At 47.2% G+C, this 23945-nt stretch overlaps 1 protein-coding gene across 1 annotated transcript in view; it reads left to right on the forward strand.

Annotated features, from left to right (window-relative positions):
- The window catches only part of hmcn1 (hemicentin 1), a 96823-nt gene that overhangs the window by 53431 nt on the left and 19447 nt on the right, over positions 1 to 23945 (forward strand). Inside the window, exons 32-71 of the mRNA XM_036519993.1 lie at positions 566 to 847; positions 2077 to 2185; positions 2695 to 2864; positions 3313 to 3467; positions 3600 to 3723; positions 3925 to 4026; positions 4352 to 4528; positions 5198 to 5349; positions 5439 to 5562; positions 6938 to 7113; positions 7626 to 7722; positions 10192 to 10314; positions 10662 to 10823; positions 11092 to 11373; positions 11602 to 11769; positions 12658 to 12771; positions 12897 to 12983; positions 13335 to 13526; positions 13911 to 14084; positions 14204 to 14317; positions 14406 to 14551; positions 14956 to 15106; positions 15383 to 15571; positions 15980 to 16093; positions 16483 to 16670; positions 17082 to 17178; positions 17354 to 17515; positions 18830 to 18943; positions 19358 to 19560; positions 19667 to 19748; positions 19902 to 20033; positions 20130 to 20279; positions 20464 to 20623; positions 20709 to 20833; positions 21364 to 21547; positions 21986 to 22083; positions 22410 to 22688; positions 23180 to 23376; positions 23480 to 23561; positions 23809 to 23945. Coding sequence (XP_036375886.1) covers positions 566 to 847; positions 2077 to 2185; positions 2695 to 2864; positions 3313 to 3467; positions 3600 to 3723; positions 3925 to 4026; positions 4352 to 4528; positions 5198 to 5349; positions 5439 to 5562; positions 6938 to 7113; positions 7626 to 7722; positions 10192 to 10314; positions 10662 to 10823; positions 11092 to 11373; positions 11602 to 11769; positions 12658 to 12771; positions 12897 to 12983; positions 13335 to 13526; positions 13911 to 14084; positions 14204 to 14317; positions 14406 to 14551; positions 14956 to 15106; positions 15383 to 15571; positions 15980 to 16093; positions 16483 to 16670; positions 17082 to 17178; positions 17354 to 17515; positions 18830 to 18943; positions 19358 to 19560; positions 19667 to 19748; positions 19902 to 20033; positions 20130 to 20279; positions 20464 to 20623; positions 20709 to 20833; positions 21364 to 21547; positions 21986 to 22083; positions 22410 to 22688; positions 23180 to 23376; positions 23480 to 23561; positions 23809 to 23945 — 6074 coding nt within the window. The remainder of the gene's footprint in view (positions 1 to 565; positions 848 to 2076; positions 2186 to 2694; positions 2865 to 3312; positions 3468 to 3599; positions 3724 to 3924; positions 4027 to 4351; positions 4529 to 5197; positions 5350 to 5438; positions 5563 to 6937; positions 7114 to 7625; positions 7723 to 10191; positions 10315 to 10661; positions 10824 to 11091; positions 11374 to 11601; positions 11770 to 12657; positions 12772 to 12896; positions 12984 to 13334; positions 13527 to 13910; positions 14085 to 14203; positions 14318 to 14405; positions 14552 to 14955; positions 15107 to 15382; positions 15572 to 15979; positions 16094 to 16482; positions 16671 to 17081; positions 17179 to 17353; positions 17516 to 18829; positions 18944 to 19357; positions 19561 to 19666; positions 19749 to 19901; positions 20034 to 20129; positions 20280 to 20463; positions 20624 to 20708; positions 20834 to 21363; positions 21548 to 21985; positions 22084 to 22409; positions 22689 to 23179; positions 23377 to 23479; positions 23562 to 23808) is intronic.

Below are 23945 nucleotides of genomic sequence, written 5' to 3' on the forward strand. Positions count from 1 at the left end.
AGATGTTATGATGAAAAACACAAAAGATAAAAGTCGTGACAACATATCATGAAAATGTCATTAGTGAAACAAAGTTAATTTTTGTCTTGTATGTATAATTGTATTAATTGCATTGTAGCAAGTCCAAATTGCGTGGGGTACAGTGTGTGCTAAATGTAATAGTCTTGTGTGGGTGAATTAACTCAGCGTTTCCCAACCCTGCTCCTGAAGGCACACCGTCCTGCATATCTTCTATCTATCCCTGCTCTACCTACCTGACTGAACTCATCAGTGGCACTTTTGATTAGCTGAGCACACCTGATTTAGTCAAGCAGGAAGGATACATAGAAGATATGCAGGACAGTGTGCCTCCAGGAGCAGGGTTGGGAAACACGGAATTAACTTAATCAGTGTAGGTTAATGTAAATTTCAACTTTAAGCAGTGTGTTGTAAATAGGGCTGGCAAACGGACATTAAGTTTTACTGTAAATACACATGGGGTGATGTCCTTCAGTCCTTCTGTGGTGACAGGGTTATGGTCAGGATCATGCTGACGCTATCTGATACTCAGACTATGTTTTCTCAGTGCCCCCCTCTATAGAGGGGGGTCTCGACACCCCGACGGAGAGGAAGGTGGTGGTCACCAAGCCTCTGACCCTAGAATGCGAGGCGGGGGGTCACCCTCCCCCCATGCTGACCTGGCTCAAGGACGGGGTCCCCGTCAAGAGCGGTGACAACGTGAAGGTCCTGCAGGGGGGGAGGAAGATTGAGATCCTCAACGCCGCTGTGTCCGACTCCGGGAGATATGTATGCGTGGCGACCAGCGTCGCCGGGGAGAAAGAGATCAAGTATGACGTCAGCGTCCTGGGTATGGACTCGGCTCGGTCTCCTCGGATTGGTCCATTCACTTAACGGGCGTTCTGTCTTAGCTCACCCCGCATGCCCCTGCTGCACACAACATGTAACTGAGAGAATGTGAGAGATTTGTTACTCTGCTTTCACTCTCAAGAGCTATCCTTATTTCGCCATACAAAAAAAGTCTCACCTCCAGGAGGTTCTGTTTAGTTCTATACCAGATCTGTAATCTTGAAGGAAAAGGCAGTGCTTAACGCATGGATGCCATGTGTCCAGCACGCATGACGCCGTTTTCCTCCACAGCAATGATTAAAGTGGTAGGGGAGAGGGCCAGGAAGCCATTATCTTGTAAGTGTGTAGATTACAGGAGTTAGTACAAACAAAGCATGTTTGCTTGGTTTTATTTCAATGTATTATTCTTTCACGGAAGTGATCAATCAAAGTCATGACTGAATTCTTGCCTCACAATCCTGGGCACTTCCTGCTGGCATGCTCGTTGGGCGAGGGGTGCCAGAGAATGTCTATTGAACTTCCAGTGAGATAACATCCACTCCCATGCCTTTGGTCTAGGGTCATATGAAATGTCTGGCTGCTAGACCAACAGAGTTTAACATATTTCGCCTGACAGAAAATTAAAACCATAACTCAGTTCAGTTGTGTTGTTTTAACACTTTGAGTCCAGTAATTCCACAAACCACACTTCCTTAAGCCTTGTGCGTGCCAGATAGACATACATGTACATACGTTCATCTGAAGTACTCCTCCACATTACATAACATCTCCTTTTGAATTCTGAATTGTATTTTATCTATGTCTATGCCTATTCTAGACAAAACCAATTAAAACTACTGATATCTCAAAAATTTAAAAAATTGTAAAATGGAGAAAGTTTTTCTCTGGGAGACATAAATCTGTGGTGTTTTATCTGTTTGACATGCTGTTCACAGGAAGTTACTTTGTTGATGGTTGTTAATGTCGTAAAAAGTGAAATGTTCATTGTTTTTGTAGGAACTCAATGTTACTTGAATAAATACAAAGATTAAGATGATAAAAGGGGAATCTCAAGAATGCGGAGGGCTCCTCCAGGGTTCTGGGGTCAAAAAGGGAAGGAGCAGTCTAGAGAGCATTGTTTCTTGCAGATGAACAGTGGACTTCGTGCACACTACTCTATCATTACAGGATTTTTTCAGCCCATGAAACATGTATGACAGAGTTTTGAAATATGAGTTTGTCCCAATCCAGTGCCGCCTACCGTGGAGGGTGGAGAGGACACCACAGACACCACTGTTATCGTCAACAATCCCCTGGAGCTTGAGTGTCACGTCACGGGCACGCCAGCGCCGTTGGTCACGTGAGTGCCCCCTTTCAACCTTCCGGGTTCTGTGAGGTCAATTCGACTCTCACCCCTGCAAGGAGAACGTAACTAGCTACACAGGCTGTAGAATCTTACCAGAACCTCCCTGTTCTCGTCTTCCTGCAGAGTAATTTTTCACTGGTGCCTAGGGCTGTGTTTGGTTTTCGTGTGAGAATAAATTTTTCAGCTGGCCTCATAAGGGCCGTCTATTTTGTCGATGCTTGGGTTTTGGATGATTTAATTAAATTCAAGCTCCCAGGAGATGTGCGTTTTCATGCACGAACGTAAGATGAAATATTAGGGTCATTTTTATGAGAACAGTCTTGGTTGCCTTGTAAAGAAGAGGAGCTTGTCAGGAATGAGTAAATGAAATGGAACCGGACCAAATTCCTTAATCTGAGAGCTTTCCAGGAGCCGCTGAGGTTGTCCTGACGCAGGTCTTGGTCTCCCTGTGTAATGCCGTCACTGGCCCCAGCTTAGCGGACCCTCTACTGTCTGCCCCGCAGGTGGCTGAAGAATGGTCAGCCCGTCGGGCCATCAGACGGGGTGAAAATCACCGCCAACGGGCGGAAGCTGGTCATTCTGCGTGCCCAGGTGTCCGACACGGCGAAGTTCCAGTGTGTGGCCACCAATGAGGCTGGGGACCATGAAAGAACGTTCAGTGTGGCTGTTCATGGTAACCTGAAGTGCCTGCTGCCATTTTCTTTCCTGTAACATAAGGGACACCTTCTGCATGTTAGACTGTCAGCTAACTAATGCTTTAAAGTTATATGCTTTATAGTTATACAATGGACAGTAATACGCACCCAATTTTGTTTGACATGCTTTCCACTGGAAGGGTTTAGTTTTAGGTAAGTATATTTTGCCTTGTTACAAAAATGAGTATAAAAATCATTGCCCAGCCTACTATCTGCCATATCAGCAGTCTTCTGTTCCACTGAGATCACTGCTCAAGAATGCAAGTATGTGAACACAATAAAGCTCTGTCCGACCTCAGAATTAGCATTAGAAGTGTTCTCTGTAGGTAGTATACTTAGCATACAAGAAGCAGCTGAGTTTAACTCTGTCTGTACACACTCTCTTTCTTTCTTTGTTTCTCATTGTCTCTCTCTGTCTGGTTCCAGTTCCTCCTTCAATCCGTTCCACTGGTCCATCTGAGCGTTCTGTGGTCCTCCACAAGTCCATCAGTCTGCAATGTGTGGCCAGTGGCATCCCCATGCCTACCATCACCTGGCTGAAGGATGGACGTCCAGTCAGCACTGCCCAGGGGCATTTGAAGGTAATGTTCCAGACTGGGTGTTCTAGACAGTAGGCTGAGAGTCCTCCAGACTGGCCAACATCCTTGAATGCGGCTCTATTTCGAGTTGCAGTACGGCATATCTCTGAAATCAGCCTGTGTCTACATTGACAGCTGGAGTCGGCAGGCCGGGTGCTCCAGATTGTGAAGGCTGTCCTGGAGGATGCTGGGAAATACACCTGTGTGGCCACCAATGCTGCGGGGGAGGCCCAGCAGCACATCCGCCTCAGTGTCCATGGTACGGGATATGAGCATGCTCGCTGACAGGCCCTGTGGAGGTTCAGTTTTAATCAGTACCCACTGCGGTATGGTTGCCCCACACACTGGAGCCTTTAAAGGGTCGGCTCCTTAGGCGAGCCACCGCTGTGCATGTTCAATGTTCTCTATGCACATACATCCTGAAAACTGCAGTGACTAACTCCTCTCGCTGGGTCCTCAGAGCCACCCAGCATCCTAAACAGCGGACAGACCCTAAATGAGACCATCCTCGCTAGCTTCCCCATTCAGCTCAAGTGCAAGGCTTCAGGGAATCCTCTGCCAGGTAACACCTATGGACTTCTCTGTTAGTCTCTGTTGACTCAGGAATTCATGGTCATGATCACTTTCCCAGCGCAAATATGCAGATGTATTCTTTTTTTTCAGCCCCATGCAGTTTTATTTTTCAAACCAGATGTTTTCAAGATTTAATATAAGAAGAGTATTTTTATAAGAGTTTTTTTCTTCCACCTGCAACCTCTTCCTGAACAATCTGCTTGGCAGCACAGGCAGAGAACTAATACGATACAGGTTTATTTAATGTAGTCAGAATGTAGCCATCTGAAAAAAGATATGGAGAGGATTTTTGAGTCGAACTGATCTGTTGTCAGCCATCACGTGGTACAAGGATGGACGGCCACTGACCGGCACAGCAGGAGTGACCCTCCTAAACCGTGGCCAGGTGCTGGAAATCGACAGCGCCCAGATGTCGGATGCTGGGCTGTACAGGTGTGCTGCGGTCAGCATAGCCGGAACTGCAGAGCTGTTCTATCATCTCCAAGTGTATGGTGAGTCATTGCTGTTTTTGTTGTGTTTTATTAAAGGGGGAAAAGGATCAATTATTTGCTTGTTTGGTGAATGCTTTCGATTAGCACCTTAGTATATGTCTGTAATTAAAAACAGAAATTTTTATAGTTAAAGAGGGGGTGTTTAACCTAGTTCCTGTCAGGGCACGTTCTCCCAGGTTTTCATTGTTCTAGGAGAGGCATCATTCAAAGGGTTAAATTTGTTGAGGTGCCTCTTTTCAGTGTGTGTTAGTGATTTACAGTGAGCTGTAATGCTCGCATGACTGTTATGACCAGCATTAGGCATTCCTGCAAAAATGTCTTTTGTTTGGATTCTAAATCACGATCCAGTCAAACTCCAAGGAGTTTCATGGGAAAGGAAGAGAAATTCCTGTTTCTCTGTGGACCACACTATGAGGGAACACACACATGCACATGCTTGAGCTCAGTGACTCTACAAGTCGTAGTATCTTGGTGATGATGGGGTGGGCACTGCTGCTGTACCCTTGGGAAAGGTACTTAACCCACAATTGCCTCAGTAAATATCCAGCTATATAAATGGGCAACATGTAAAAACTATAACCCATGCAAGTCTCTCTGGATACGAGCATCTGCTAGATGGCAACAACGTAATGTAATGTGATGATGTGATGCTTGTCCGCCTGCCCGCAGTGCCCCCTTCCATCACCAGCAGCGGCGGCACGGTGACGGTGGTGGTCAACGACCCCGTGAGACTGGAGTGTGAGGCCAGCGGCGTCCCTGCGCCCAGCCTCACCTGGCTCAAAGACGGCAGCCCCGTGTCCAGCTTCTCCGAGGGCGTGCAGGTAGAGCCGGGGCCAGTGTCTGGGGAGTCTGCTTGGTGTCTATTAACCCGGACAGCCTGACCGCTCCTCTCACTGTCTGGCCTCTTCAGGTGCTGTCTGGGGGCAGGGTGCTGGCCATCAGCAGCGCTCAGGTCAGTGACACTGGACGGTACACCTGTGTGGCTGTGAACGCAGGAGGGGAGCAGGAAAAAGATTATGACCTGCGTGTATATGGTGAGTTCAGCTTTCAGTTTTACTCTTCCAACGTTTGGGCTACATCACCTAGTGTAATAGGGTGTATTTTAGCTCAACACAATGTTGCCATTTGGTTTACTTCTATATGTGCCAAACAGCATTTTAATGATGAAGCAAATCTATAATTAATTACAATGATTGACTAGAAGGAACTATATTGTTTGTCCATTCCATTTCAGGTTAACTCATTGAGTGCAATTATTTGTGTCATTCACTGTAGAAACTTAACTGTTTACACCCTATTGTCACGAGTTGTGCTTGAACAATATAATTTCCAAGTTTTGAGTTTAATGGACAACTACTCTTTTTGTACAGTGAAAGTATATACCCACTTAAGCAGTCTTTTTATTTAAAAAGATCAAAGGAAAGTGTGAAAAGAAATAAGGGCATATTTGTTGCTGTAATTGCTACCATTCTTTGACAACTTCCTGTGTCTGGGAGTAATGTTTGTTCTTGTGTCTTGAGCCTGCCTTCTTGGCCCATGCTTTGTCTGGAAAAATGGATTGAAAGGAAATTGGCCACCAGTCTTGGTTAAGTTCAGATATGGCCATCACTGAGAATTCAGTGCAGCAATGTTGAAGTTGAGCAGAGGTTGAGTTTGGGGGTGTGGGTGTGAATGGGAATGGGGTTAAGGCCTGAAAAAGCAGGTTGCTGTCTTTTATGATAGTGTTCCAGTATCTCATATTATGTGACTGGGAAGCTACACAGAAAGACAGTTAATGGTTACTGGATTAATAGGTTTTTATCGCTGACAGAGGTCGCAGATAAGGGCATGTGAAAAACAGTAGCCGGTGAAGGTCTTTGCCAGGAAATCATTTCTAATCACTGCTTTAGACTCCTTTCCCCTCTTCTGTGAGGTCATTCTCTGGATTGCGTGGGCGTGCCAGTGGCATGATGGGATAGAATGTTGGCTTACGGGGAATGTCTGCCATGGTTTCCATCTGCCTCAAAGACAGTCAACCTTTGAGCCAGCACCAGAATCAGTCCTTGGCAAGAGGACATAGCCGAGCAGCATTGACCTCAGACCTCTGCCTCCTGTGAATTGGCTGAGGCAGCGGTTGTTGTGGTCGGGTTTTTTTTTTTTTTGTAGACACTTATCTGAGGATCCTGTGATGCGTGTCCAGGCTGATACTCTGTCAGTCCAGAGGGAGGGTTAGCTCACAGAGCCAAGCAGTGTTAGCGGCAGCGGGCCGGAACGAGGTTTACCGCTGGTACCCGCGCAGCGGAATGAAGAGCTCTTTTTGGCGGGGGCGGTCGTGGAAGCCCTTTGTTCTTCTTACCCTGCTCACTTACAGGGGCATCCTTCCCTCTCCCCCCCTCCTCCCTCCTCATTTGCAACCCTGTGCTTTGACAGTGCCACCCAACATCATGGGGGAGGAGATGAACGTGACCGTGCTGATAAAACGGCCTGTGGAGCTGCAATGTCAGAGCGATGCCATCCCCCCGCCCACCCTCACCTGGCGCAAGGACGGACGCCCGCTCTACAGGAAGCCCGGCCTCACTGTGTCTGAGGACGGCAGCACCCTCAAGGTTAGGGTTTCTCCGCCCCTCCCCCCTCCTGGGGACACATTACGTTACATTCATTTAGGAGACGCTCTTATCCAGAGCATTATAGAACATAGCTTATACAGCTTATACAGAACATAAGTGTATCCATTCAAGTTGAATGAGCAATGGTATCAGACCAGGCTAACAACACTCCCAGCCCAGTGTGAGCATAAGTATGATGAACTATGTCTGGAGATATTATGGTACTTTATGATGTACTGGTAAATGTGAAGCTACAGGGGTTGTCCATGGACATCAAAGAGGTAGCAGACTCAGAGATATTTGGCTGGAATGAAAAGGCTGAAAAAGTGCTGCTTTGTCTGAATTTTATTAAGTGTTACTGGATATCTACCATCCTTTAGTAGGCTACCTAGTTTTAGTCATGCACCGTATGATACAAGTCTCACATTATCCTCTGGCATCTCTGTTTAAATATATTTTTTTCCAATTTTTAATACAATTCCAACTTCAACTGCTCGTTTTAATATTTTCAGATTGACAGTACTCAAGTACAAGACATGGGGAGGTATACTTGTGAGGCCACCAATGTAGCTGGAAAAACCGAGAAGAATTACAACTTGAACGTGTGGGGTAAGTTCCTCTATTTTTGCTTGTTAGTATTCATGATGAAAGGATTTGATGGTATTTAAAGGGAATTATATTTGAAAAGGGTTGTTTTTTGCATTTGGAGATCCTGTAAATACCTTAAAGGAATTTTTGGCTGTTAAGGACAGATTGCGTAGTCTTTTCTGTGATCGTTTATGTTTTTGTGGAGCGTTTGCTTTTGGGCAGGACGCACACTATCACTCTATCAGAACAGTTTGTACCCATAAACTTGGGCCTGTACCTGCAGGCGGGCTGGTGCTCCACTCTCTAATCATGGTTCCGCTGTAACCATGAAGAGGCGAAACAGGGTCTAGAAATGTTCTGGCCCTTTCCGGGACGCAGATGTTCCTCTGCGGAGTGGGCGGACAGCGCTGCGGCCCGCCATCTGCAGTGCATCACGGATGGTGATGTCAGCGGCGTGGCGCGACGTGTCATAGCTGTGTGATGAGATGATCTCATCAGTGTGCGGAGCCCTAACCGCCTGCCTCTCCTCCCGCATCCATCAGGAGGACTTCCTCTGGCACACGGCGTGTGCGGTGAGGTCATGCCTCCCTCTCACCCACGTTTATACCTGTCTGCTGGAACTCATTAGGATGTCCATACCGCCGGTGAGATTGCATCTTTCATGCCCTGGCGTGTGTTCCAGCCCCGAAAAGGCAATCGGCCATTCTCAAATCGCAGATTTAAAAGCCCCAGCAGCTCCTAAACATGGGTGTGTTACTTTTTTCCTCCTTTGCTGAAGGAGAGTGATCCCTCGCCGCCGGGGGCCTGAATGAAGCAATGTTCCGAGGCGATGAAAGAGTTTGCGGCTCTGTGGGGAAACGCAGATCCAGCTTTTCTCTCTGAGGTCTGCTCCTTTCATCAGGGCTGCATTGGAGGGACGTGCTCACTCCGCACAGCAGACCACAGCCCTGTGTCTGGGGACTAGAGTCTACCTGCATGTCCTTTGCCTGCCAATGGCCTGGTCTGTCATGGTCAGATGTACCAAGTAAAACTTCTGCAGGCCACAGAAGCAAAGCTGTTTAACCCTGGTGGGCTCCACATCTGACAGTCAGATACAAAGTAGCCAAAAGGAATGGGAGAGGGGTAATCTTTACAGACACAAAGAAAAAAGACCTCAGACAGAAATCTAATGGTTTTAGAACATGTTACTTTTTACAGCTGATTGCAGTCTGTCCAGGACTCTCTGACAGAGGGTGTGCGCTCCCTTGTTGGGGAGATGCAGGGATTGAAAGTCCATTTTTTCACTCTCTCAAAAAAGGGGACATTTTGTAACATGGCCCTAGAGTTTTGAAAGGCTTCTGAATATGGGTTGAGAACAGAGCATGCAGCTCAAGCTGTTTAGCAATGATTCCCAGTTGTTTGGGCTGCTCTGACAACAGTGTTTATACTGGCATTCTTGAAACCCTTGACACATGTAATGGTTGAAACGGATATGGGACGCGTGTCAAAATGCGGTGCTGTTTTGTGCCTTTCTGGTGAAATACCTGCTTCCTTCAGCCCGCATACAGGATACGTTCCTCATTATTTAAATGTGGTAATGTGAGCTCAGATTATATTAGCTTTAAGTTCCATGTGAATCCCCTCTGTCTCATCCACTGCTCTAATGGCTATGCAAGGTATGGCACATCAGGCCCTGCGTGTTAAGATAAGAGTAAGGAGACTGTGTTTGGAGACGATATAAGGGTGTGTCCTTAACTGATGTTGGGAAACTGTAATGTGTTGATGTGTGGAAACTATGTGTAGAGTTGGTGTGGGAAGTGCAATGAAATTGTATAGAATATAATGTAGTATATAATGTGGAATGCATGTGGAGGTTATATAAGGAGTTTCCACGTTGAGCTAGTATAAGGCTTAAGATGTAAGTCGAGAGTGAGGTGAGTTTGTGTAGACTCTAATGTGAGCTAAGGTAGACTCTGTAGTGACCTGGTGTAGACTGTAAGGTGAACTGGGGTAGGGAGAAGTTACCAGAATCCCTTGTGTGTTTAGATGGCGCAGAATGTGTGCTATTCAGTTGCAGCAGACTTTGTGGCGAGACGGTGAAGAATGAGCGAGTTTACCTGAGGAGACGGTGGAACATTTGTAAATTAAGTCAGACGCTCTTATCCAGAATGTTTTCCGGAATCGGGTAACACTAACACTGAAAATAATTACTTGCGTCTATGCCAGGGCATGCATGCTGGACTAGAATGTCTGCTGAGTCCGCAAAAACACATCCACCACATCTAGCCCTTTTGCGCTCCCATTTTCAAATCATAATACCCCTTTAATTTTACTCTTCAGCAGGAGTCTCCAAAGTGGACTCTCAGGGTGGAGAACTTGACTTATGAATAAGTCTGGATTGCCCTCAACGTTTACTAAAGGCCAGAATGCGCTCAGAGTGTTTGCTAATGACCCGAAAGTGTTAGAGCAGCCCCTGTGCGTTGAACTGATGTATGTGCGTTGTGTGTCCAGTCCCTCCCAGTATCCGAGGCTCGGACGAGGTGTCCCCGCTGACGGTGATCGAAGGGAGCCTAATCACGCTGGTGTGCGAGTCCAGTGGGATCCCCCCTCCCGGCCTCACGTGGAAGAAGGATGGTAAAAAAAGCCAAGCAGTAGCCTCTCTGTCAGAGAATCACCCCGGGGGAGGTGTTGCTCTGTGCCGCTTTCTCACTGCAGCTTTGTCCTCGACTGTAGTTCAGCTACTGGTTCTCCCCCTCTGTAGCTTTCTTGCTAGTTCTCCCTTGTAGTTCAGTTACTAGTACTCCCCCTCTGTCATTCTCCTGCTGGCTCTCCCTCTCTGTAGTTCTTGTCCTGATACTCCCTTATGTATAGTAGCTGTCTTCCTGGTGTTCCTTGACTGAAATTCTTCTCCCCCTCTGTAAGGTCTGTCTCTGCATTGTTCTTATTGTGACTCCCTGCCTTCTTCGTGCGTTTATCTGCAGGCGCTGAGCTGAAGTCTGACTCTCGAAGCAGGGTTCGAGTGCTGTCAGGCGGGCGGCAGTTGCAGATCTCTAGCGCAGAGAGGACTGATTCTGCTACCTACACCTGCTTGGCTTCCAGTGCATCTGGTAACGCCATGAAGGAGTACAGTCTGCAAGTCTATGGTATGGAAGACGTCTTTGTATACACTAATTATAATAATCACATTCACACAGTGAAGTGAAATTCTGATTCCCATACAGGACACTTGGATAATTATTTTGTTTAGTTACTCCAACCTCTGAAAACAAAAGTGCATAGGCAAAAAGTATGTCTTGTGGACATGTTTAAGTCATTTAACCGGTCTCTGTTATGCTTATTGAGAGGAAGGAAATGAGTTGTTTATTCACCACAGGGATGTTGTCATGACCTGACCTCATCTTCTCACTCCAGTTCGCCCTTCCATCAAAAACAGTGGGAAGCGTCCCCACGAGGTGACGGTGACACGTGGCAACGATGTCACGCTGCAGTGCGAGGCAGAGGGCGTGCCCCGCCCGGCGCTGACCTGGCTGAAGGACGGCCGTCCTGTGGCGAGCGGCAGAGGGGTGCTGATCCTGAACGAGGGGCGCTTGCTGCAAATCAAGGACTCCAAAGTGTCGGACACGGGGCGCTATACGTGTGTGGCCGTCAATGTGGCGGGGCAGGCGGACAGCAAGCACGATCTCACGGTGCACGGTGAGCCTCTTCCCATTGCAGGGAAGCACTGCTGCTGACCAGCTGTGTCCAGAAAACCCCCAGCTGTGTCCAGACAAGCACAAAATGCTGTAGAATCTGGGATTATTTAAATAAACGCATAATGTTCCTCATATAACAAATTGAACTCGGATGTTCTGAACTGTGACTTTGCCATTTTATTCTTCTAGCACATTTTCAGTAATGCTGAGCTTGTGTGTGCTTCCCTAGTGCCCCCCGTTATCAGCGGCCAGACGCAGGCCCCGGAAAATGTCAGTGTGGTGCTGAAGAACCCCGTGGCGCTCACCTGCGAAGCCTCCGGCATTCCCCTCCCCTCCATCACGTGGCTGAAGGATGGCCGGCCAATCAGCACGTCCAGCTCCGTCAGGGTCATCTCAGGTGGGTGCTGTTATTGGCCAGTCCTTTATGACATCATGTCTGAGAGCCACAGGCAGGGCACACTGCTTATCCTTCTGCTCTTATCTCTGATCAGGAAACACTAAGTTAAGACGTTCACTCGAGTTGCCAAAGAGCGAAAGTCAAGTTGTTGTGATTTTGATGATGTGATAATGCCTAAAAGTCACAGATGAAACTGAACATCAAAGGCTACGTGCGAACTTCAGAATGAGACTGGCAAAAGGCTTTGTATAAAAATATCTTGTGTGGAAAAGTGGTTTTCAACATTTAACAACCTGCAGTCACTGTTCCAAAGCAAATAAGGATGCTGAGGTTGGGCTGAGAGCAACATCGATTGCCTTATGCAGACTTGAATACTGTCCACACTTGTACAGTTGCTCTGTGATCATAAATAAGGGCTCTTTCTATCACATTATTGATATCTGTAAACCATGTGAAAATAATAATATTGAGAGTCGCTTCATTTCATTTGGTCAGATTCCATCACTTGTTAGGTGGCTGTTGAGCAGCCTGGGTTCCTGTAAGCCCATTTTGAAATGTTTACTCAGGTGAGGCTTGCTGTAGCTATAGAGATGTTAATTGTTGGTTTAAAGACCTTAAGGAAGAAAAATGAGATTCGATCTCTTTCATTTTGCATTTAGCTAAATGTTTGAACAGCTGTTAACATGTCCTAGCTGATTTCCCCTGCATTAATTAGATTCCTTCATGTTCCTTGTTTTGCTGCTTGAAAGTGGAACAAGAACCTGAACTGTAGCTGCTTATTCATTTGCTGCTTCATAAATAATGTTTTTTTCTTAAATGAAAAAAATTAAAATTACATTTAAAATTTAATTTATCGGGGTTATTAAGTTTAATGTGTTTGCCTTTCAGGGGGTCGAACCTTGCGGCTGATGCACGCTTCAGTAGAGGATGCGGGGAGGTACACTTGCATTGTGTCCAACACGGCTGGGGAAGAGAGGAAGAGCTTTGACCTTGGAATCCTGGGTAATTTATTGGTCAAATTTCCACAAATTGAATTGCAAGTTCTAAACAGAGCAATGCTTTTTTTCTGTTTTAATGGGAGACAGTGGAGAGTCTTTACTCTTGTTCTCCTCTGTATCTTACCACAGTGCCACCAAGCATTGTGAGTGAAGGGACGGTGGAAGATGTCAAAGTGAAGGAGAAGCAGAATGTGACTCTGTCTTGTGAAGTCACGGGTAAGTTATTTGTTGTCAAGCCATTTGCGGTTGTGATGGTGACATCACAACAGCAGGCCTGGTTAATGAAGTTACCTCATAAATCCTAATTTCAGTGGGGTAATTGTATGAAGTATTGTCTACAATGAAATTGGTGTACTTCATTTAAAACTCAACAGTCAGGTCTATTATTCATTGCCTTTGGCCCTGAGGCGTAGCGCAGTTATGTTTAAATGCAACCAGAATGCACGTGACCTTTCTACACAGGAGGTTGTTTTTGTGAACCATGTCTAATTCCACATATCCTGCCACCTTCCTGAAATTTAGTATGGTTCAAACCATCTGTGATGTGTGCTGCCTGCTGTTGCCTAGGCAACCCTGTGCCCGAAATCAGCTGGCTGAAGGACGGACAGCCGCTGGTGGAGGACAGACGTCACCAGGTGCTGTCTCACGGGCGCTTCCTGCAGATCTCTGGTGCCCAGGTGGCAGACACAGGCAGGTACAGCTGCCTGGCCTCCAACAGCGCCGGTGACCGGAGCAAGCACTTCAATCTCAACGTGCTGGGTATGAACAAACATTCTCTGTTTGAGTGGGCAAGGATTAGAGAGGGGGCCAGTTAAGAGATTACTGGTACTGGAATCGTGGGTGTCCCGATCTTTATGGGAAGTGCTAACATTTACAATAATGCAGGGATGTCTCTGCATTAGTAAATTAATAATGCATAATTTAATCATGCAGAGGCATACAGTTCTGTGAAACTTACCTGTGTTATGTGGCCATTATGTGTAATCATGGTGACATCTGTAGTTAAGGTAATATGTGCTTGTGATGTTGTGTGAGTATAAAGTAGTGAGTGTTTATAAGGCACTGTGTGTTTTATAGGCATTGTGCATTATGATATTCGCAACATTTAGCTTTGGGAGCTCAGCTGGTGTCTCCTGTGTGTAGTGTCGCCCACCATTGCAGGGTCAGATCCAGACGGTTCAGCAGAGGAGGTGACAGTCACTCTAAACAGCCCAACCTCCCTCGTTTGTGAGGCGCAGTCCTACCCGCCTGCTATTATAACCTGGCTGAAGGACGGCACACCCTTTGAATCCAGCCGCAACGTGCGAGTCCTTCCAGGTTAGAGGTCACACACACACGCTGACTTCAGTTGTTCAGTTCGAAAATAGTATTGAAATGTCTCAGCTCAGGGCACAGAATCAGAGGTCTTTGTGTCTGACATGTTGCTACTCGCTCAGGTGGGCGCACTCTGCAAATTCTCAATGCTCAGGAAGAGGATGCTGGGAGATACACCTGCGTGGCCACCAACGAAGCTGGAGAAACCCTGAAGAACTATGAGGTCAAGGTTTACAGTGAGTAAAGTGCTAGCCGGCTGTTTCAGTAGTGCCATCACGTGGCTCAGTCCTGTTCAGTGAAGTGACTGTGCCTGTTCTCCTGCAGTTCCCCCAGTGATAAACAAACATGGTATTCCCGGAGAAGGGATCTCCCCTAAGGAAGTGAAGATCAAGGTCAACAACACCCTAACCCTGGAGTGTGAGGCTGAGGCCATCCCTACACCAACGCTGCAGTGGTACAAAGATGGGCAGGTGGGCACACTCGCTAGCATACACACACACAAACACACCAGGCATGCATGCGCACACACAGACACACTCACATACCGGCGAATATGCACAGACACTAACAAACTAGCTAGCAACATACATACACACATGCACGCAAGTACGCTGTCAAACACCATCTCCTTCCCTCACACATACATACAGAATTCCCCTACACACCACCCCACCCCAAAATCTTGCTTTATACATTTCTCTTACACAGTACACACAGACACATTTGATTCTGTACTCTTACACAATGGCACAAACTTTTTTACACACTCAAACCATCTCTTTGCCACCCTGCCACACATTCTGGGAGTAGCTTGGCAATCAACCACAGATTGAGATTGGTTGTAACCCAGTCTACTTTAAATGCTCTTCTACAGCTCCTGAGAGCTGATGACCATGTGACCATCACTGCCAACGGCCGCATAGTCCAGATCAGACAGGCTCAGGTGTCTGACACAGGCCGCTACACCTGCGTGGCCACCAACATCGCCGGGGAGGACGAGAAGGACTTTGATGTAAATATACAAGGTGAAACGTGTTCCTGTTGTTTGTTCCCAGACGTTTTGACGGTGTCCCACAAAAGGAGATCTTCCCTAAGCAACTGTCTTTTTCTTGTTCCTAAGGTCTCTTGCAGAAATATTTTCCAGACAAATATATGATTATGTGGTGATAGTTTTTGAAATTATTTTGTAGTGATTGATGGGCTTAGTATTAAATGTTGTCATCCTTTTTGTAAAGTATGCCAGCCCTATGGAGCCCTTTCGCATGCTGGCAGGGGTGAAATCTGGCTCTTTCTCTTTACAGTTCCTCCCAGTTTCCAGAGACCTGGAGACACGGGGTCCCCCCCGGGCAGCGGAAATGACATCAGAGACGTGGTTCTGAACAATCCCATCTCCCTGTACTGTGAGACCAATGCTGTGCCCCCTCCGACACTCACATGGTACAAGGATGGCAGGCCGTTGGCCTCCAACGACAAAGTGCTCATCCTGCCTGGTAAGGAACACAGTGGGCATCACAAAGTTGTGGAGGGAAGTTTTGTGTGGTGTGTCTCTTTCACTCATGTCACAGTGGCGTTTATGTGCCCTCTCTGTTTCTCCGTTTCTCTCTCTCGCGTACGTCATGTGTTTGCCAGCGAGAGGGCAGGGTGTTCCTTGTGGGCCGACAGGAGGGAGACTCCATATGTGTGTCACGTGTCTCTTCTCCCTCTCTGTCTCTCTCTGTCTCTCTCCCTGTCTCACTTTCTATGTCTTTTTTCTCTCTCACACACAATGTTGACACATGACATTGTGTATTTCTCTCCACGGGGGGGGGGGCAGGATGTTCTGGTGGGTCCATGGGGTTGATAATAGTCATTCACAGTTTGATTCTCTCACACAAACATCCCTGTTTGTGTCTCTGCAGGGGGCAGAGTGCTGCAGATCCCCAGGGCTCAGGCAGAGGATTCTGGGAGGTACACATGTGTGGCGGTCAATGAGGCAGGGGAGGACTCCATCCAGTATGATGTCAGAGTTCTGCGTGAGTAAGAACCAAGGCAGACGACAGCTTCTTAGCATACCTCTACAAGCTGGGTAGGATGGAAATAGAATATCATCAGAAATGATAGGTGTGCTTGAAAATTTTGGTAACTCACACAAAACAGATTTTTTTCTTTTTTGGTTTTTTTGCCATGACTACTTGAAACCTATGAGGGGTAGAGGATGTAGTCCTTTCTTTTATGTACAGGCTTGAAAAAAGAATGAAAACTATGTCAAGGTTGTTGCTAAATGTCTGATTGAGAGGGTGTAATGTAATTTACTTATCGAATGTAATTTGTCAGTTTTCAGGATAGCCCTTAGATGACACTCATATATGGCATGATATTTGAATCCACAGCGTGAGATTGGTGATTCTTTGCTTTATCACAGTGCCCCCCTCCATAAGGGGTGCAGATGGGGACCTTCCTGATGAAGTGACCGTGCTGGTGAACAAAACCACCATGCTGGAGTGCCAGGTGGACGGCAGCCCCACTCCCAAAATCTCCTGGCTGAAGGACAGCCAGCCCCTGATCCCAGATAGCACACACAGACTGCTGTCCAATGGAAGGACACTGCAGGTGAGGGAGAACCTTAGCTTACTGCAGAGCCATACAGACAGGTAATTTTTGATGGACTTTAAAAACACATTGCATCCCATTATTGTCAAAGGTGTCTTCTGTGCTGCATCCACTGTCACAAGGTTTCCATCTGCATAATATGTCAGGTTTGGTGCAATTTTTGTCTCAACCAACCCACAGACCTTTGCATAAGTATTGCATGAGCGAGCTGATTCCGGTGTTAAAAAACAGTGAGAGAGTCATAGTCATCATGAATGAATTCCGAAGCGAACTGTGGCCTGGAACATGCAACATGCTTGAAAGCAGCTCATTTGTCAGAGGACGTGTACTGCATTTCTATCGAAATAGTTCTCACGCACATCAAACTGCTAGGTTGTGCTCTGATCAAAGCTGTCTGGTATTTGGTGTCAGGTGTTAAACGCCCAGGTGACGGACACAGGCCGCTATGTGTGCGTGGCTGAAAACATGGCTGGGAGCGCAGAGAAATCCTTCAACCTGAACGTGCACGGTGAGTGCAGTACAGCTGCAATGAACAGGTGGTCCTGAGCTAACACACACAACAGTCTCTTATCTCGCATCTCAAGTTTGAATGTCACAGCAATTAAGCTTGCAGCTCTCGTGCTGTACTGTGGCTCTGTGGTGCTGGGACGGAGACGAGTATCCCCTGCTGTTGTGTCCTGCAGTGCCGCCCTCCATTGTGGGAACGAACCCGGAGAATGTCACCGTGGTGGTGAACAACTTCATCTCTCTGACCTGCGAGGCCACGGGCTTCCCCCCACCCACCCTCAGCTGGCTGAAAGACAGAAGGCCGGTTCAGGCCAACACCAATGCACTTATAATGCCAGGTGAGCCTTAATATATGGCATCAACACCAATTCATTAATAGTGCTAGATGAGCCTTAACACATGGCATCAACACCAATTCATTAATTTTGCCAGGTGAGCCAAAATACACTGTCAGCACCTAAGTGCTAATTTTTCTAGGTGAGCCAAAATACACTGTGTCAACACCTGTACTCTCATTATGCTACATGAACCTAATTCATGCAGTCTGAACACCAAAGCCCTCATAATGCCAGGTGACTCAAATCTATATTGTATCAACATATACACTATATGGACAAAAGTATTCGGACGCCTGACCATTACACCAACAAGGACTGTAATGACATTGTATTCAAATATATATGCTTTAATATGGAGTTGGTCCCCCTTTTGCAGCTATAACAGCTTCCACTCTTCTTGGAAGGCTTTCCACAAGATTTTGGAGTGTTTCTGTGGGAATTTGTGCCCATTCATTCTGTAGAGCATTTATGAGGTCAGGCACTGATGTTGGACGAGAAGGCCTGGCTCACAATCTCCGTTCCAGTTCATCCCAAAGGTGCTCGATGGGGTTGAGGGCTCTGTGCGGGCCAGTCAAGTTCTTCCACACCGAACTCATCAAGCCATGTCATTATAGTCCTTGCTTTGTGCACTGGGAGACAGTCATGTTGGAATAGAAAAGGGCCTTCCCCAAACTGTTGCCATAAAGTTGGAAGCATAGCATTGTCCAAAACGTCTTGGTATGCTGAAGCATTAAGATTGCCCTTCGCTGCAGATAAGGGGCCTAGCCCAAACCCTGAAAAACAGGTGTGGCCAAATACTTTTGTCCATATAGTGTATATGATCCCTATACCAAATATACTCATCATAGTGATAAGACCATTACTGCATCAACACAAATACACTCATCAGACCAGCTGACAAACTATTTTTCAGAAAGCCACACCGATGTACACATCATGCTAGAGGAGACTTTTCATTTTTTGTTTAGTAACTTAACATCACACCAAGCCCAGCGTTATCGCTTGTCTTTTTGGCTTTCATTTGATTCCCATGTTTATCTGAAAATGGAATGGAATGGAATGTTGAGTTCATCCCTGCTTCATCTTTTGGTGTTTGCCTCATTTGGTGCAATGGTACCAGCTGCAGTTCTTAATTAGCATGACGTTTATCTTTTCGTCTGCTTTTCTCTTCTATCGTTACCGTCTTGTTGTGAACACAGATTCCATTACCAACAAATGAGCGCCTTGCTGAAAGCAGCTCCTGCGTGTGTGGCTAGGGCTAATGTCTTTTTGGAGTCGCTGAACCTTAGGGTCTTCTCCTGTCCCTTCCCCCAGGGGGACGCACCCTGCAGATCTTGCGGGCGAAGATATCGGACGGCGGAAAGTACAGCTGCGTGGCCATGAACCCCGCCGGAGAGGCCCAGAAGCTCATCTTCCTCACGGTCTTCGGTCAGTGTCCACTTCCACTTATCATCCTCCCCGTCTCCTCCGGTCCCGGGAGGGAGCCGGACTGTATAAACACTGCTGTCTGGAGAGCCTCACGTGTGTGTGTGTGTTTGGTTTCGGCATGTTCAGCCGGGCTATTTTATTGGTGCGGCTGTGATCATATATCTAGAGCCGGTGGAATGCAAGCCATTTCAAATATGCGTGTGAAAGGAGATTATGTGTAAACCAATGCCTCACACTCTTGGGATGAGTTCAAGTGATTTGTAGACTTTGGTCACTTGGGGGAATTTTGGAATGCGCTGTATTTCTTTTAATGGAGCTCAACTTAAACAAAAACAGCGTTAGATCCTCACTGAAGTTGGCTTCACGCAGCTTGGCGTTAACACTGAAGGTGAATGAATGCGATTGCCCTTGCAGTTCCCCCCAGCATCAGGGATAGCGGAGGGGACTCGCCGGTGGTGGTGAGTGTGCGGGTGGGGAACTCGGTGACACTGGAGTGCGAGTCCAACGCGGTGCCCCCTCCCACCATCACGTGGTACAAGAACGGGAGGATGGTCACTGAGTCCGCCAACCTCAAGATCCTGGCAGAGGGACAGATGCTAGAGCTCAAAGGGGCTGAGGTGAGCCCCGCTGCGCTAAGTAACTGAAGAAAAACCATCACCCGTCACTATACTATCACGTTCAAGATGTCACTCCACTATAACCCTTTGCTCTTATGTCATCCAGGTATCTGACACTGGCCAGTATGTCTGCAAGGCCACGAACATTGCGGGACAGGTGGACAAAAACTTCCATCTGAACATCTATGGTAAGACTTTGTGAACGGACACCTTGCATTAGCTGATACACATCAGTCCAAACACACACACACAGCTTTCTTGAGAACCTTAGTTAAGATGACAATGAACTGCAATGGAGAAGGCCACAGTTAAGAACAAATCTGTGCTGTTTCCCTGGACAGTCCCCCCTACGATCGATGGCCCTGCGGATGAGAAAGTGCTGGAGACCATCAGCAACCCAGTCACTTTCGCCTGCGACGCCACGGGAATCCCCCCACCGAGCCTTACATGGCTGAAGAACGGCCGCCCCATAGGTGAGCATGCTCAGTCCAACAGGAGACCGAGGCAGCTCAATATCCCAATGGTCACGTCAGTCCTGAATGTTGTGTCAAATATGTTCTCGTTCTCAGAAAACTCAGAATCCCTGGAGATGCACATCCTGTCAGGGGGCAGCAAGCTGCAGATCGCCCGCACCCAGCTATCTGACAGCGCCACCTACACCTGCGTGGCATCCAACGTGGAGGGCAAAGCTCAGAAGAACTACCACCTCACCATCCAAGGTAGGGGGCAAATGGGACTACACTGTATGTGTATGTGTATACTCTCAGTGCTTGATGGATGAGATTATTTACTGAAAGAGGGTCATTCAGCTAATTATCATAAATGAAAGTCATGAGTGCTTGAGTGCATGAGTGGCATCATGACAGCAGAGATAATTTCACCGGGTCTGTTCTTTTTCTCCAGTTCCACCCAGCATCGCTGGCTCAGAGCTGCCCAGCGAGGTGAGCGTCCTGGTGAATGACAGCGCGCAGCTGGTGTGTCGTGCCCAGGGAACCCCGCCCCCCACCATTCAGTGGCTGAAGGATGGGAAGGCCCTCAGAACCGCAGGCTCTAAGAACATCAGGTGAAGCATGGGTACAGAGCAGAATCAGAGAAATCCACAGGTTCTGACTAATCAACGTCTAACCCAAGTCTCCTGTCCCTCTCAGAATCAGCCCAGATGGCAGTACCCTGACCCTCACAGGAGCTCATACCTCTGACAGTGGCAAGTACACCTGTGTTGCCACCAATGCTGCAGGAGAGGAGGACCGGATATTCAACCTTAATGTGTATGGTGAGTGAACTGTCCTCATTATCTGTCATTGTTGATATATGCTGCCTGCTGGAGGAATAGGTCATTTTCTTTGTCAGGCAATCAGAAAAGAGAGAATCTCTCTTCTCTCACCCTTTTCATCAACCATGCTGTCACATTTCCATCACTGTATTGGTCATCCTATTCTCTGATTTCCATTTCATTTTCCTGTTTTTTTTTTTTCAAGGCATCTGTGTCCTTTGAGTTAAGTTCAGGAAGGTGTGATGTTACATCTGTGCCACATATGTGAAGACATTAATGATGTAGTGTAATGCCAAGTGTGGGGACCCCTCTGATATATAACCGGAAATCTGGCAGTTAAGAAATCAGATGGTACTGCGCAGTGATGTACAGTAATGATGTGGAGTGGGCCATGGTATGGTGTGCACAGTTTTAAGCCTGTGATAATGTGAAGCAGATGGTACACACGTTTACCTTAATGATGCACACCGCATTGTGGTATGGTGTGAGCAGCGGGATGTCTCACTAATGTAATGATGTCTCTTGCATAGTGCCACCAATAATCCGAGGGAGCAGTGAAGCAACAAAGGAGCTGACGGCTGTCCTGGACAGCTCCATCAATATCGAGTGTGTAGCCACCGGCTCCCCACCTCCACAGCTCAACTGGCTGAAAAATGGCCTCCCACTGCCCATCTCCTCCCACATCCGTCTGCTGTCAGCAGGACAGGTCCTCAGGTGAGTCGTGGGTCAGTTTCACCCATTGTGTTATCAGGGTTCCCATTCCCTTTCATCCCCTTCCTTTGGCTATGTACATCTGGCTGTGGTGGTCTGCACTGACCTCTACTGGTTGACCAAGAATGTGTAGATATGAGTTCTTAAGGACCAGCAGCTATGAGTTAGAAATCACCTATTACAGGCTTGACTGTAAAATAATTATATCATGCATGAATTCATTTCGAGAAAGTTTAGAGATTTAGAGAAAATGGATTTTACTCATTTGAAATGTACAAGACATGGTTTACCCATTTTATATGCAACCAGTAACTAGAATCTGTGTGCATGTCAGCATATCTCTGAAGCATATTAGGAATAGATGGATTGATAGAAATGTAATTCATTGACACTGACGTTCATTGATGACTTGCTGACATGGGTCTTTCCTTTCACGATCAGGATTGCCCGGGCCCAGGTGTCCGATGGAGGCACCTACACATGCGTGGCCTCGAACAGGGCAGGAGTGGACAACAGACACTTCAACCTGCAGGTGCACGGTGAGTCCAGTTACATTGGCTTTTTCAGTTTTACTGATGCTGCAGCTGCCTATGCTTCAAGTATTGCTGCATCACCTCAGTGAACGTCCAGCTGTATAAATGGATAAAACTGTAACCTATGTAAGTTCTGGATAAGAGAGTCTGCTAAATGAGAATAAAGTAATGTAATATAGTGTATAGTTTACTGACAGCGCTAATCTGCCAGCTATTGCTGACCCACCTGAAGCTTGCAACACTTACACTGGATTGCTCGGGAGAATCTGATGATGGTAGGAAAATTAGGTCAGGTGTATTGACAGAGCAATCACTGTGCTATGTTCCCTCAGTTCCCCCCAGCCTGGACAAAGCAGGCAGCACTGAGGACGTGATAGTAGTGAGGGGTAACTCAGCAACACTGCTCTGCATCTCCGATGGGACCCCCACGCCTACCCTGTCCTGGCGAAAGGACGGAACACCCCTGAAAACAAGCACCCACACCACCATAGCCAACCAGGGCACAACCATGAAGATCGCGCAGGCCCAGGTGGGCGACACGGGGCGGTACACCTGCGTGGCCACCAACGAGGCCGGAGAGTCCAGCCGCCACTTCAACCTCAAAGTGCTGGGTAAGTGCAGCGTGGATGCAAGAGTCACATACAGAAGCAGAAGCAATATGTGTATTATATATGTCTGTATTCATCACAGTTTAGTCTAATGAGGCCCCCAGATATTCCTCATTCAGCGTAGGTGGGTGTAAAAGTGCTGAAGAGCATAATGGTAACAGTCTAACTCTCTAACATTTTCAGCACTGCAGTTATTGACTGTATAACAGGGCTTGCAGAGATGTTTTGTGTAGCTGAATAAACTGCAGCTGAAAGCCACAGTCCAGTAGTTCTGAGCTCTGCTGTGAGTCACTCTTTTCTTTCTCAGTCACTGTGTTTATGATTGCCTGATAAATGACCAAATATAAATGTTAATGCTGTAGTTATTCTGGACATTAGTTGTCTTACTTTATTGGATAGTGATACCCTTAATGGTGTATTTATAAATAGGCAGTTGCAGAAGCCACAGCTCAACAGTTCTGATTCCTCCTGTACCATATACCCCTCTCACTCAGACCCCCCACGAATAAATGGCTCAGACCACCCCGAGGAGGTGTCAGTGGTGGTTAACAACGTGCTGGAGCTGCAGTGTATTGCCACGGGCATCCCCATTCCCACCCTCACCTGGATGAAAGACGGCCGGCCCCTCCCTCAGACGGACAGCGTGCGCGTCCTGAGGGGTGGGGAGGTGCTGCGGGTCGCCTCGGCGCAGGTAATCAACCAGCTGTCGTCCCTCCCCAACTGTGCTACGGTGTTGTCATATTACACTGTATGAATGTTTCTTTAGAATATTCCTGCATCTCTCTATGTTGCAGGTGGAGGACACGGGAAGGTACACCTGTCTGGCCACCAGCCCTGCAGGGGACAATGACAAAGAGTTTCTGGTCCGAGTTCATGGTGCGTGTGTAGTACAGATCATTTATACTATATCACCAATCAGCACAGTCTTATGAGCTTACTAATTTTAAATGTAAATCAACTGACTGCTGATGTTTCAAGAGGTGCTTCTACAATCTGTTCCAATATCAGAATTTTTGTAGGCTTTGATTTTATGGGCTTATTGTTTGGCTGATGTGAAATGACGCTGGACTGAACTGAAATGGAACTGAAGTGACAGTGAAATAACAGTGATGTGCTGTTGCAGTTCCTCCCAACATTGCGGGTGAAAGTGGCCCTCAGGACCTGTCAGTGCTGCTAAACAGACAGGTGACCCTGGAGTGCAAGTCTGATGCTGTGCCGCCCCCCACACTCACCTGGCTCAAAAATGGGGCCCCACTGCAG

This window comes from Megalops cyprinoides, chromosome 2, assembly GCF_013368585.1.
Source record: "Megalops cyprinoides isolate fMegCyp1 chromosome 2, fMegCyp1.pri, whole genome shotgun sequence".
In the NCBI taxonomy this organism is placed as follows: domain Eukaryota; kingdom Metazoa; phylum Chordata; class Actinopteri; order Elopiformes; family Megalopidae; genus Megalops; species Megalops cyprinoides.